This window comes from Anopheles coustani, chromosome 2 (assembly GCF_943734705.1).
Source record: "Anopheles coustani chromosome 2, idAnoCousDA_361_x.2, whole genome shotgun sequence".
In the NCBI taxonomy this organism is placed as follows: domain Eukaryota; kingdom Metazoa; phylum Arthropoda; class Insecta; order Diptera; family Culicidae; genus Anopheles; species Anopheles coustani.
This window is the reverse complement of record NC_071289.1, coordinates 5,885,035-5,898,518: the sequence shown is the minus strand read 5'-3', so window position 1 is coordinate 5,898,518 and position 13,484 is coordinate 5,885,035. Positions and strand designations below refer to the sequence as shown.

Sequence of the window (13,484 nt, the reverse complement as noted above, 5' to 3'; positions counted from 1 at the left end):
AGATGCTTCTCCCAATGTGGATTTATTGTACAGTTTCGAAAGCCAGTCAGAGAGAGAGAGGAAGAGGGCGTGTGGTGGTGAAATGCAATCGAGTGCAACAACGACCGGTGCGCCAAACGATCTTACGCCCCGATTCGTGGCGAAGCGAAAGGAGCAATGATTAAAGAAAATTTATCGTTTTGTCTACGAAAAAAAAACCAACCCTCTCATCCTTGGCTATTCGTTTAATTGGTGTTCCGCAAGGGCGCCGTGAAACCGCACGGCGCTGCATTATCCGTAATTATGGTAACCGGATGTAGATGAGTTTAACGTCCTCGTGTTTGGAAAGGGGAGCGGTTCCGTGAAGGAACAAAAAAAACACAGGTAAGTAAAATCAACGAGGATAACCGGAACCGGTGGTAAGAGGAAAATGAACGAGTTGGTGGTTAGAAATTCCGAAAATTTCGATCCGATTTTAAAGCGCTTGAACCGCCAGCTCGTCCAATTAAGCCGAGTTGATTAACCCTGGTTGGGAGTTTATTTTTAATTGAATTCGTTATTTTAAAACATAAACATAAAGCAGATATACCTTTTTTCAGATTTGCAACAATATTTTGCTTTTAACTACGCAAACATTTTTATTTACTTCTTTTGTTTTCAAACAATGGAATTAAAAAGCTCACAAAAGAAATATCGTCACCGAACCGTCCTCAACGATAAAGCCTCCCCATAAATCGTAATCGGAGTGGCATTGTTGCCGAGTGGCGGTTGGCTAGAATGCTGGTGCAATGTTATTGTGTCGATAAATAAAACCACCACATCAGCGTATTACAACCATAAATAAATCTCATAAATTGAACATTCGAGCGCCTCGAAAGCTCGTAAATACAGCCCACGGACAAAACCACCGAAAACGAACCTGTATCAACAGCGATTGCAACGCCGCGAACAGGGAAGCAAAATTTATGCACAACATTGCTAATTCACATCGCCATCTGTTTATTGGAGTTCTCATAACATAACATCCTTTTTTTATGTTTTTATCATGGATTCGGGCGAAAGTGCATATTCGAGGGTTGTGTGTGTGTATTTATATTTCTGAAAACTCCCTGCATCTGCGTTTGAACGAGTCCTTCAGGAACGAAATTAAAATTCCTGTACAGTCTCCTACGTATGGCCCTCGGCTGTTTGGAATATTGAAAACCCCCGACTCGCTGCTTCACTCCACTTGGAGTGGAGAACGTTGAAAATGTGAAGAACATCTCATGTAAGGACAGTAAACGAAAAATTTATGATGATTGCCCAACAAGCACATCATTGAATCGGGAGGCGCCATCGTTCGGCAATATGTAAACCGGGCCACCATATTGCGTTTCGATTGGTTGTGCACAATTCTATGCCTTTCCCCCCGAAACCTCCGAACCCTAAGCCCAGGGCCGTACGTTTTATGATGCTTACGTTTCAACATAAAACATCCCTTAACATGGCCTCCCATATTCCCATTTGCAGAAGTCTTTGGCCCGCAAGAAAAAAATCACCAGCTGCCTTCGCTGGGGCTCCGTTTCGTGTTTCGTGTTCGTTTTCCTCACCGTTTCACTATCGGCTTCCATGCGCCCGGGAGGAAAAAGCTAACTTCCCACGGTGCAATTCACGACCATCCATTAAGCGCACCACAAGAAAGAACTTTTCCGTACACACCGATAAGACAGACCGACCGACCGAACGGCGGCGAGGGGAAAGGAAGGCCGGTAGCTTTTCCATCTTTTTTTCCCCCGCACCCGCAATCACCACGGAAAGGCGCAAGAAAAACATTCCCAAAACTTACCCCATCCACCCACGCACCGACCGGGGGAGGCTTGAGTTTTCCTAATGAAGATGAGCCGTTGGGGTCCGTAGGCCGGCCAAGGAGAGCAAGCTGGCCTACGGAATACTAACGCGCCGTAGCAACATAAACACAGAACAGAACGCCAGGGCACAACGGTCCGTTTCAGCTGTCGTTAAGTTCAGACGATAGTTACCATAATGTGCCATCGGAGGAATAAATCTGGCGGAAAGTGCAGAAGCATATTCAACCCCTTGTACACACACACACAGGCTGAAGGGGAGCTGAGAAGTGTTTCCAGAGCCCGGGTGAGGACGGGGAGAATTTACGAAATGTGGTTACACTTCTTTCGGGCCCAAACGTCCGAAGGCCCAACTTGTGACTTGTTTACAGTACACATTGTACGTATGATGTGGGAGCATAAGTTCGGCCCGGACCTCTGGAGGAAGTCCATTAAAAGCACTCGTCCGTGCGGCAGCCAGGGGAGGTTAGGGCCACTTTCCGTCACAGGGACAATTCTTGGGGCGCATGGGTTACCACCGTCCCAGTGCCAGCCGAGCCGAAGAAGATGTTTATGTTCTCGGCAGGGGGAAAGATGAAAACTCCACTGGGGACGATTCGATGAAGCTTTTGTGTGCTTTTGTGTGTGTGGATGTTTCGTTTTCTTGTCGTTCGGAATTTAGGAAGTTATCATTTTCCTCCTCCCGCCGCGGCCGACAAAGGCCACAAAAACTTTCCCCTTTCACCCCGCGTGCTTGAACGACTTGGCGCTGGATGGCTTCTCGGTTGTATACTTTCCCACCCTGCCCCCTCCTTTTAGCCACTAAAATCAACCACAACACACCACCATCTGCTGCCCGAGCAACAGTACCGCTAGCTCCTACCCCCCAGCTGCCCGGCTCATCCGGAAATAAAACAGTGTCAGTTACGGGAAAGGATTGCATTCCTTTTTAAGCCATGGGACCGTCTTCGTCGGAAGAGAGGAAGGCAAGCTAACCACAACACTGCAGATTTATGAAATAGAATGTGCAATAAAAATTAATCAAAACAAATTTTGCTCGGCCCCGACTATCGGTGGCGTGCTTTTAAGGGCCTTCCCTTCTGCTAGTGTCTGTGTGCTCACGTACGGCTCCGGTACAGCTGAGCATGGGCCAATGATTTAGGGCAATTGCAAAAACATACCAAAAACATGCTCCGATAAATAATCGCTACAAAACCTACCCAACTTGTATAACGTATCACTTGCCCAGGATGAGGTTTTGTTTGCCTTTCAGACGATCGTTGCTCGTTCCTGGTTGGGCCAAATATGTTATCCTTGCCACGAACGGGCAGGGCAATGGCAAAGGCATCTTGAAATTACACATCTTCGGGATGTTGAAGTCCAAATAGAGTTATTTGATAGTTTTCCTTATTGGATCGAGATTTACAGATTGCTTTGAAAATATAAAGAGAATATAGAAGAGATTTTCGCTACACACGTGTGTCGAATCAAAAAGATTTAAGACAAAGAGTAATTTTTCACTAATAAGAAGGAGTTTCTTTCGATACCATCAAGTCTAATTGAATAACTCTACTTCTCGGTACTCGGGTCGACAAATTTAAACACGCAATCTCATTCCGGTCCAACGTTTTTAGGGTCATGTAAAACACGGACAATTCCAAACATCAATAGAGCGTAATAAAAATTCGTAATCTGATCATGGCTTGGGCAAATTAATATGAACTTCAAACCGTTGTCAAATAAAAGCCCGAAATGTCTTCGCAATATGAATGGAAAGCGAGGCAGGAGAAAACGATTGGTGCGGCCAAAGATGGAGATGGAGTTAGATTTAAAAAAGAAAAACCCCACACAACCCTCATCTATGGGCACGATCAGTGTACTGTAGGTAGAGGCAGTAAAAAAGCTTAGGAGTCGGACGGGACAGGGACAACCTGGCGGTACCGAATTCCGGACCAACTTCAACAAAATCAATTCGGTTCGGCACAGCTGAAATGTTCGATATCATTCTGAAGCGAATGAAATAAATTCAATTTACGATAACTTTCAACGCTCAGCTCAAGCACCGCCAGCCGGGCAAAGAAAAATAAAACGTCACTCAAAAGCTAAAAAAAAAACCCCGGGATACCAATAAAGGGAAGGAAAAGTACCATCAACAATCCCGCGGTCCGCCCTGCCACCACATTGCCAGCCACCCGGACGTTGTTTCTGTCAGCTATTGAGCTATTTTCACTGTGTAATGCATTTCTCTACGATAAACAGTGGAAGTATAAAAAAAGACATCTCGAATGTTTGCCCCTGGCCGCACCAGGCAGCATAAGAGCAATCAACTTTTGCAATTCTACAAAAAACTTTCCCCAGTTTCGGTCGTGTCCTCGGCGTGTTCGGTACGTCCGACCGACGTGCTTTTCCATTTCGTTGAACTGCAACATGGTTCCGGAGCGAGCACGGAAAATGTGGGTAAAGGAAATCCCATCGGATTGAGGGAAAAAAAGCGGACACGCATATCAAGCCACTCTACCCTCCTGAGGCATCATCGGACATCGATCAGTCGCACGGAGGGCTATTGATAAATGTTTCTTCAAGAGGATTTACATTTGGCGAAAGGGAATGACATGTTTTTGCAACCGATTTTTTGTCATTTTCCGGTTCTGGTTTTACTTAGTCATAGTTTGAAGCTATTTTCCTTGTTTCGCGCAAGCTAATGAGTTTATTTCAAATTAAACACATTTGCTCAAAAAAGAAACAATGGTTACATTTTTTGCTTTTTTTTGGGTTATTTGTGTACACCATTCTTTCCAAAACCATACTGGCTTGTACCTTGTTTTCTTTTACCAAACCATTACTTAAACATTCCAGCGTTACCACCCAACAAGTCCAAAAAAAGAATGACCCAAAGAAAGGATTAACATTTGCTTCTCGCTCGGTACACGAAAAGTTGGATAGCGGAAAACTTCATCTACCAAAACGGACACTGCAAGTGCTAGGACTGGTGCCGGTCCCGGTGGTGGTGGTGGTGTGAAAACGCCAAAATACAACAGTCAACAAGGGTGAGAAAGTTTTAATTTAATCTTCTCATGTCCATGTGCACGCTAAGAGCTTTGGCACCAAGCCATGCTCCATCCCCCCGCAACGCTCTCCGGAGCGAAGGGATTGCTTCACTTCCGGCACCTCGGGGGAAGATGTATGATGCATTACGCAGCCCACGGTGCCCGGGGTTGAAACTACTTTAAACTAAAATGCACCCATGAGCTAACTTTCGTGAATTATAATGCCAAAGTCGCTAGAAAGCATAAGCAGGAAAGTTTATGAACATTGCCAAAAAGTTGTTGTAGCAGTCGGGCTAGTTGAGGCAATGTTTCAATTTAAATTGTGACTAGTTTACCTTTGTGAAGTGCTCTTCCACAAACGATAATTAACCACCATCTTCAAATGATCAAAAGCAACAATAAACACCCAAACATGCGTAGAGAAAACTCCACTTCCTGCTTCGGGAAGATCAAAGCCATTAGTGTTTTGGTTATTCCACCCCGCGTAACGATCAAGCGAGAGAGCAAACCACCGCAAAGCAACTTTGCACAGGACTTAAGTTTTAACACGTCCCCAGCCACGGGTGGCCACGGGATAACGGGCCGGGCATAATCCCGTGTTCTTACATCCTCCACGTCGATGCAGGGAAGTAGTTTACCACGGAGTGGAAAAACTGAAACACAAACAAGATGAAAACCGTCAAACTTTGCTCTTAGCGTCTTAATTAAACTTTTGTAAAGCAGATTACGCCCCATGCCGGCTGAATGCAACCAGAGCAGTAGAGTCCGATTCGCTTCACAAACTACACGGTTTTGCTGTGTTTTCGTTGGAGCGAGTTTACCGAGTTTTGTAATTCTTAGGAAAGTACATTCATTAGTTGGCAGTTTTTGGCAAAAATTGGCATAAATAAATCGTTTCTCTTAACATTTAATTAGCAAAACTACGGTTCAAAAACGACTTTCCTCTTTCTGGAGTAGAATATTTATGTTCGCTTTATAAATAATCAAAAAGTATCAAGTATTGCTAAATGAATTAAGAACATTTAAAAGAGAACTAATAAATAAGTATGCATTTCGGATTGTTACAATACATAAATTGAAAGTAACAATTGGTGAACGCCTAATATGGTAATACTCGCAAAATCCAATCTCTTGGTTTATTTTCAACATTACAATTAACTCTCGAACTAATCTACCACCATGACGATTTGTTCATCTGTTTAAACTTTGCCATATTTATCAGAATGGAATTTTTGATCGACTCCTTATCCCGATTCTGTCCGTAGTAATCAACAAATTCGCCGTTCGGGTCAACCAAGTACATAATGATCGTATGGTCCACAATGTAGTCATTATCCTCATCCTTTGGACCGGCACTGAAATAGACACGGAATGCACGACAGACCTGCGCCACCTGCTCGATGGACCCGGTCAGACCGAGCAACTTGGGCGAGAATTCTTTCACATATTTGCCCACCAGCTCTTTGGTATCACGCTGCGGATCGACGGTGATGAAAATCGGTTGCACCGGATCGGCATCTTTCTCCTTCTCCAGGTTGTCCACCACCGCCGACATCTTTTCCAGCTCGTCCGGGCAAATGTCCGGACAATGCGTGAACCCGAAATAGATCAGCAGCCATTTGCCCAGAAAGTCGGATGATTTACGAGGATTACCCTCGGAATCTACCAAATCCCATTTGCCACCGATGGCCGCCTTTCCTAGCTGTCGTTTTCTTTCCCGTAAGAGGGCCTGCTCTTTTTCGTCCTTTACGTACCACATAAACCCGAGCACACCGACTCCGGCGGTGGCAATAAATGCAAAACTCTTCCACGTTATCGGACCCTTGCCCTTCATCGGGTCGGACTGCCGCGTTGTATGCTGAAACCTGCTCAGTGTGGAACGTTGTAAGCACGGGAGTGGTCCATGTTGAGGTACACTGGATAATCTACCGAATACACCGGCACTCCCAAACATGTCTCCGGTGGCTCGTGGTGCCAATCTCATGAAAAACTTGGACATTCTGATGTTTTCTGCAAAATCAAACACACATGATGGTTATTCGAGTTTCCGGTACTATTAACCATATCCCTTACCTTTAATTAACACTGGAAACACTTTATTTTTGTAATCATTGATAGAATTTGTGCAATTCGTAATGTTTTTCTTTTGTTTTCACCGGCAGTTACGTATGCTTTGACGTTTCTCATAAACTGTGCCTAGTGAGGCTGCACATACATTTTCATTCGTTATTTTACACATAAATTTTATTTGACAATTAATTTTTCATTTTAGCCTCCAGTTTATATTATGATTTATTTTCGATTGGAAAAAATATTTCTTAGCATTATTTGGTCAAAAAAGATAAGGCAACTTTCCAACATTTTCTGCACATCACTCACTAGGCACCCAAATCAAGGTATTCACATAAAATGCCCGTTGCATCTATACACCTTCTAAGAAGTTCTGATCATCTGTCAGTGACAAAACGCTCGAAATTCCTCGCGCCCGCGGTTTCCTCGTCGGAGGAAGATATAGAAATTAGTAATTTGTGCTTTGGTTTTGCTTCTGAACTATCCGCCACCGTCACGAGTCACAATGTCCGGGTTTAGTTTCGGTACTCCCACCACATCAGCACCAGCGTTTTCGTTCGGAACACCCGCGGCTGCAACAAACACCGTACCAGGCGCGGCAGCACCGGCCGCAACTGCGACGGCATTTTCGTTTGGATCACCAGCTACCGCCACAACGACCACGGCCACAGCGGCGGCAGGTTTTAGTTTCGGCAAACCAACCACAACAACCACCACAACGGCGGCACCGCTATCGTTCGGCCTTGGTGCAACGGCATCAACCGCGAGTCCATTCGGTACACTGAATGTTCCCGCCAGTACGACAGCCACGGCCACAACGACATCTACGTTTGCGGTGCCTACGTTCGGTGCCACAGCGACCGGTGCAGGTGGTCTTGGGAGCACCACCGGGGGAGGACTTTTCGGAGCGGCCAAAACGACGTCCTCTGGGACGACCGCACTAGCACCGGCTACAACCACCGCCACGACGGTCGGTTTGGGTGGAGTGGACATCAATGCTAACTTGCCGAAATCGGTCGAGGGGAAAAACGATAGCACCAAAGCGAAGGAATCGCAGGTACCGCAAGAGATTATCAACACCGTGGAGCATCTGAAGGAGTACATCAAGCGCCAGAAGACCTTCAGCTCGGACATTGCGCGCTCTTCCGCCCGAAAGATGTCGAATGTTTCGAACGAAATCAAGAGCCTCAACTGTACACTGGCCGAGCTGTCGAACAGTGTCAGCAACAATCAGAATGCCATAAAAATGCTGCGACACGAAACATCCGGCATCACACACCAGGCGGACATGGCACAGCGCACGCAGGAGACACCGGCGGGGTTGCAGTTCGAAAACACTCTTCCCCAGCAGTATTTCATCGAGCTGATTCAGAAGTACGAGTCGGATTTGATCAACCTAAAGCAGCAGGTCGAGCTGACGGAGAAGCATATGAATTCGCTGACCACACCACAGTGCTTTACGCCGCAGGATCTGAAGCGGTGCCTCAAGCAGATCTACGAAAGTTTTGTCGCACTAGCCGGAAGGCTGCATGAGCTACATCAGAAGGTCGAAACGCAAAAGGAACAATATCTAAACCTCCGGCGGTACCTGCTGCGCGACAATACGGACGTGTTCGAGTCCCACGAAGGGCTAAAAGACGGCAGCAAAGAGACGGACAAATTTGCCCTAAATATCTCCTCCGGCCCAACGCCTTTCTCGTCGGTAATGGGCAACGTTAGCTTCGGTGTTTCGCTTCGGCAGTCGGCGACGGGAACGGGGACCCTCTGGGGTTCCGGAGCGGGTGCAGGCGGAGGATCAACGGAACAGCATAAAAATACCTTCGGGCAGACGAATTTTTTTGGCATGAACCCAGGCACCAGCGGGACGATGGGTAGCGATAGTCTTGGATTCGGCAATCGTCTAGGATTTGGTTTCGGTTCAATGTCTGCGACCGGAGGTGATGCTTTTAATTTACAGAAACCCCCCTTGGGAAGCAAACGAAATAAACATTAATGCCGGGAAAACCCGCCGCGATCATATAATTAATTTTTTTTTTCTGAATACGATAGGAATCATTTAAATATATTTTGTAACGAAAGTGACAAATTGCTGTAAGTTGCAAAAGTTTTCTGAAAATAAATTACATGTTGAGAAATGGCAGACGCTTAAACGTTCCGTTGATTTTAATTTCCCTTTATTTCATCCAAAAACATTCGACACTTTTTCTTCAACAATTTGGCCGCCTCGACAAAAATTACGTCCGGCTTGAGGGCACCGAGCGATTCCACTGTGAAAATGAAATGATTTCGAACCCGTGCCATTGTGACCGCGTCTGCTAGCTGAGGGTATCGGTAGACGTTCCGGCTGCAACTGTCGTATCGGGCATCTTGTACGAAGGCACGATCTTCCTTGTCGATTTCGATCACTCCAGGCGAAAAGCACTTCTGCAGCAAACGCGCATCGTTTCCCACGATCGGCCGTTCAATCTTGATGTCCGGCAGGAGTCGATAGGAAACCGTGGCAACCGGGGAGAATTTTGCGTGATCTTTACCGACCCCTTTTACGGCAAACAGTTTGATGTCGAACTCATGGCCGGGGCGCATCTTGCTGATGAGAATGTCGTCATCGATCGGACCGACGGTTGCCTCGGTGTATACGGTCGACTGATTGCCGATCGGCACCCATTTAATTTGCCCCGAGTATACGCTGTGATTTTTGTACATACTATCATTGTTCGTCACTTCCGATGCTTCTTTGTTCTTCCGTGTGCACTTGACTTTCAACTCGAACTCCAGTGTGTCCTGCGCCGTCGGAGGATCGCTTTCGTTGGCTTTATACTCGAACATCCGCGGGTCGGCACGCAGAGGGATCAACCCCAACCGATGGGCCAACACTTCGTCCTGTATGATCGAAGTGTTGTTGTAGATGTGAACCTTCTCGATCGCCATGCTCGGCACCTCGCTGAGCATCAGGCGCCGGAACACGTTGGCCACGGCAGGACTAACGCCGATCATGTCGAACTCCAGCTCGTTTTGATCGTAGCGCACAACGACAATCTGCAGCTGCTGCTTGAACCGCTCGAAATCCCACAACTCATCCGACATGCCGTAATCGTTGGCATCCTGTTTGAGCTTATATTCCTCTAGATAGAGGAGTGGTTTATCCACCTGGGCGCTAGCCATTGCTTTTCGAGTTTAATGCTAGATTATTTCACAGTTTCTCCTCAACACACGTGCCGATGTTTACAACCGGTGTAACGTTGTTTGAAAGCAGCCTTTTGACAGAATGGATGAAACAGCTAAATGAGTTGTCAAGTTGTCATCGTAGACCACCAGTTTGAAATAAATAGCCGTACCAACACGTCTTATCGAAATGGACCAACTAACTATACAACTTCTTCAAAATGTACAAAGTTCTAACAAAATATCTCGCCTTGAGGTGCAGCAACTGCTGGACCAAGTGCGTGCGGATAAAAGTGCAACCAATGCACAGGTCTTACTGATAATACAGTGCTGTGGTGAGTCGATGTTGTTTTTACAGTGGATTGTACGAACATGATCAATTCGCCTTCATTGCATTTCGCCACAGGTAGCATTCTTCCCGACGTATCGAAGAAAGCCCGAACGGGGTTGGTTCAGAAAGTGTTAAAAGCTTTGAAAAAATCGAACATCCCGCTGGATATTTCGCATTATAATGCCATACTGCGTGTGTACTGGGAAAATGAACATCGGTTTTCCGCAACCGATTTTCTAGCAGATTTGGAATCGAAGGACCTTCAACCTAATGGCGTCACTTACCAAAAGTTATTGCTCTGCAGCTGCTTGAACGGCGAGATCAAAGTTGCCAACAAAATATTTGCTGCCATGAAGGAGAAAGGATTCGGTATCAGTCAGTATATTTTTGATATGCTCGTCATAACGAACAGCAAGGCAGAGTATGAAGGAAACAAACAGATGTAGAGAAAAGGGTTCCCTTTTACTAATTCATCGCTTTACTTTCTAGTGAACTCGAAGCAGCCGCAGATATGCTGGAAGAGACCATACGAGCTAACAAAAAGCTATCAGACCTTGCCTTTTACTCACTGCTTTGTGCCTATGCTCGGAAAGGTGATATTGAATACATGTGCCAAACTCTGGAAACTTGTAAGAAGAATAATATTACCATGAAGGAGGAAGGATTCATCATGATCTTGCAGTCGCTGGCCGATAGTGGACATGGAAAGCACATCAAGCGCGTGGAGGAACAGATGCACCAATACGGTTACGTTTTAGACGATTTGAGCAGGATCTTCAGTCTGATATCCATAACGAAGCGATTCGAATTGTTTGATAGAGCCGTAATAGCCGAGGACGACAACATTACTGAATGCGAAGGCTTAGAAAAATCATTCAATGATATGATGTTCGATGCAGGATCATCAACGGAGGATGGACAGAAAAGGATGCTGATCATACTGAAAAGTTTCATCAACGAAGGTCTAACGATCAGCAAAAGGCTCGGGGAAAAATTAACTGATCGTTATGCGGAAAGCAGCGATATGAAAATCAAGAGCTTGCTCGGTAGGTTGAAGGAGAACAAATCTGGAGCGATGAATGAACATGACGGCACTGCACATAAAACCGCTGCGGGTAAGCATCTCTCTGTGCCAGAATTGGAAGAGTTTATTTTGGAAATGGAAAGCATGGACTTTAACGTGAACGCCCTTAAACTACAGCTTATCCGATCGGTAATTCGATCGAACGATCAAGAGAAGTTGGTAGCGTTACTTCAAAGGCTTGAAGATGAAAATTTCGAAATCCCCCCCGACATCTACGAAGCAGCGGTGGAAATGTACGTCACGAGCGGGAAAACAAAATATGCAGAAGAGTTGCTTAAAAGCATCCGAATCAAGAATCCCACATTCACGCTCACTCGTGTGGTGTTGCTGCGTGTAGCAAAGTATTTATTCGACAATAATCAGTTCGTCAATACACTCCAATTCATGCAAGAAAACATCCCACACTCTGATCATTGCAAGCATGATCAACCGGAGTTGGACAGTGTGTACATCCACGCTTACTGGGAGTTTCTCATCGCTTTATTGGACAAATGTAACGACGACCAAATCAACACCCAACTGCCCTTTGTGTTTGTCGTCAATCTGATCAATGAGCATCTCACACGATACTACTCCGTTCTAATTCCTGTCACACGTCACGAAGAAAAGAAGATATCCACGAATCAGTGTAAAAAGGAATTAAAGGTCCATGCCGCCTCGAAGAACGAGAAAGATAATCTATTGTTACAATCTGATAACATATACATTTTACTGCTATCTAAACAGTGGGCCAAGACCACACAGCTCATCTTACAAATGCTCGAGAAAAAACTTATGCCTGAGATATACATTCTTGGAGAATACTTTGAAGCAGCCTCTATCAATGGACAGATCGATGCATTCAATCGTATTGCTAAACTTCTTCCTGGTAGTGTGAAATCCACTGTATCGTTCGATAAATATTATCGCTCGGCAGATTTATCCAGTGGAGGTCTGAAAAAATACCTGGACAAGCTGCTTCGCTTATCGAAAACATTCAAAACTAAAGTAGAAGCGGAAAAATCTATCGAAGATTTCTGCATCGTTGGCTTATGTTGGGGTTTGAAGCAACATCCGGAGTTGGATGGAATGTTTGAGCAGGTGGCGCGTAGCTATGATTCATGGGGTGTCCAAAAACCCTACAACGTTCTCTGGCAATATTATTTCATATCCGGTAATACAGAGAAAGCAAATACCATCTGGAATATTCTCGTCAAAGGCGATAATGTAAAACTTTCGATTGGAGAGATCCTATATGAGGCAAGGGAAAGAAATGACCCCGAGTTATGTAATGCATGGATGGAACATTGCCGAAAAATGGATTTTGAATTTGAGAAAGATGACCTGTATGAATGTTTAATTGACATAATGCTTACAAAAATGAACCTGAGCTCAGCGCTCGATGTTATTAGTAAATATGCCGAAGAAGAGGAATTGAAGTTGGGTTATGGGACTGCGCGGTGGATAAAAGCTAGCTGTGAATTGAATGGTATCGATTATTCTTGTTACGAATCAAAAATTAGAACATAGTTCCCAGGCCGATGAGTTCAAAAATTTATAGATTTGGAGTATTTGCAATAGCAATCGATATCATGGATTCGAAATTGATGTAATGGTAAATGATGTTAATAAAAACTCTGTAACAAACGATAATTTCGAACCTGTGTCCTAGATAAAAATGTATTCAACGTTTATCAACGAATCATTTCATTCACACGAATTTCCATTGAAGAGTAAACCAAAACCCAAAAAAATAGATTGGTCTGAAAACTATGTCCAGTTTTACTAGATGACTCAAGTGCATTGGAAGATTTAGTGAACAATACCCGAAAAAGCAGTAGCAAGTTGGTACACTGTGCTGTAGAATTTATAACTACCTCAACCCTCTCCCACTAGTTAATTTCACTGTAACAGAAATTATTTTTCATAGTCTTTCCATGTTTTGTGATGGAACTTGTGTTTATTTTATTTATAATTTCAAATGCATGAGTAATATCTCACTTACATCT

At 44.8% G+C, this 13,484-nt stretch overlaps 4 protein-coding genes across 5 annotated transcripts; 2 read left to right on the top strand and 2 right to left on the bottom strand.

Moving 5' to 3' along the window:
- Positions 1-5,958: 5,958 nt before the first annotated feature.
- Positions 5,959-7,016, bottom strand: LOC131263199 (protein SCO1 homolog, mitochondrial). Its single transcript, XM_058265367.1, has 2 exons — positions 6,923-7,016; positions 5,959-6,859 (listed from the first exon to the last, which is right to left on the bottom strand). Exon 2 carries the CDS (start codon positions 6,846-6,848, stop codon positions 6,021-6,023), a length of 828 nt encoding a protein of 275 aa, XP_058121350.1. The 5' UTR covers positions 6,849-6,859; positions 6,923-7,016; the 3' UTR covers positions 5,959-6,020.
- A 294-nt stretch (positions 7,017-7,310) lies between these two features.
- On the top strand, positions 7,311-9,022 carry LOC131267094 (nuclear pore complex protein Nup58). The gene has a single exon (XM_058269858.1). The coding sequence runs from the start codon at positions 7,425-7,427 to the stop codon at positions 8,910-8,912; it is 1,488 nt and encodes a 495-aa protein (XP_058125841.1). The 5' UTR covers positions 7,311-7,424; the 3' UTR covers positions 8,913-9,022.
- A 48-nt stretch (positions 9,023-9,070) lies between these two features.
- Positions 9,071-10,145, bottom strand: LOC131267095 (DNA-directed RNA polymerases I and III subunit RPAC1). The gene has a single exon (XM_058269859.1). The coding sequence runs from the start codon at positions 10,079-10,081 to the stop codon at positions 9,083-9,085; it is 999 nt and encodes a 332-aa protein (XP_058125842.1). The 5' UTR covers positions 10,082-10,145; the 3' UTR covers positions 9,071-9,082.
- A 121-nt stretch (positions 10,146-10,266) lies between these two features.
- Positions 10,267-13,248, top strand: LOC131262202 (leucine-rich PPR motif-containing protein, mitochondrial-like). 2 transcript variants are annotated; one of them, XM_058264153.1, is made up of 4 exons: positions 10,267-10,416; positions 10,488-10,833; positions 10,902-11,527; positions 11,614-11,824. In XM_058264153.1, exons 1-4 carry the CDS (start codon positions 10,272-10,274, stop codon positions 11,676-11,678), a joined length of 1,182 nt encoding a protein of 393 aa, XP_058120136.1. In that variant the 5' UTR covers positions 10,267-10,271; the 3' UTR covers positions 11,679-11,824. The 2 variants fall into 2 exon arrangements, with proteins under 2 accessions (XP_058120136.1, XP_058120135.1); XM_058264152.1 differs by having other exon boundaries at positions 10,902-13,248.
- Positions 13,249-13,484: the final 236 nt, after the last annotated feature.

Excerpts from the sequence above, each read along its gene's own strand:
- LOC131263199 (XM_058265367.1), bottom strand. The coding sequence starts at position 6,848 with ATGTCCAAGTTTTTCATGAGATTGGCACCACGAGCCACCGGAGACATG.
- LOC131267094 (XM_058269858.1), top strand. The coding sequence starts at position 7,425 with ATGTCCGGGTTTAGTTTCGGTACTCCCACCACATCAGCACCAGCGTTT.
- LOC131267095 (XM_058269859.1), bottom strand. The coding sequence starts at position 10,081 with ATGGCTAGCGCCCAGGTGGATAAACCACTCCTCTATCTAGAGGAATAT.
- LOC131262202 (XM_058264152.1), top strand. The coding sequence starts at position 10,272 with ATGGACCAACTAACTATACAACTTCTTCAAAATGTACAAAGTTCTAAC. Across the intron at positions 10,417-10,487 it reads ACTGATAATACAGTGCTGTG|GTAGCATTCTTCCCGACGTA; the intron begins GTGAGTCGATGT and ends ATTTCGCCACAG. Across the intron at positions 10,834-10,901 it reads ATAACGAACAGCAAGGCAGA|TGAACTCGAAGCAGCCGCAG; the intron begins GTATGAAGGAAA and ends TTTACTTTCTAG.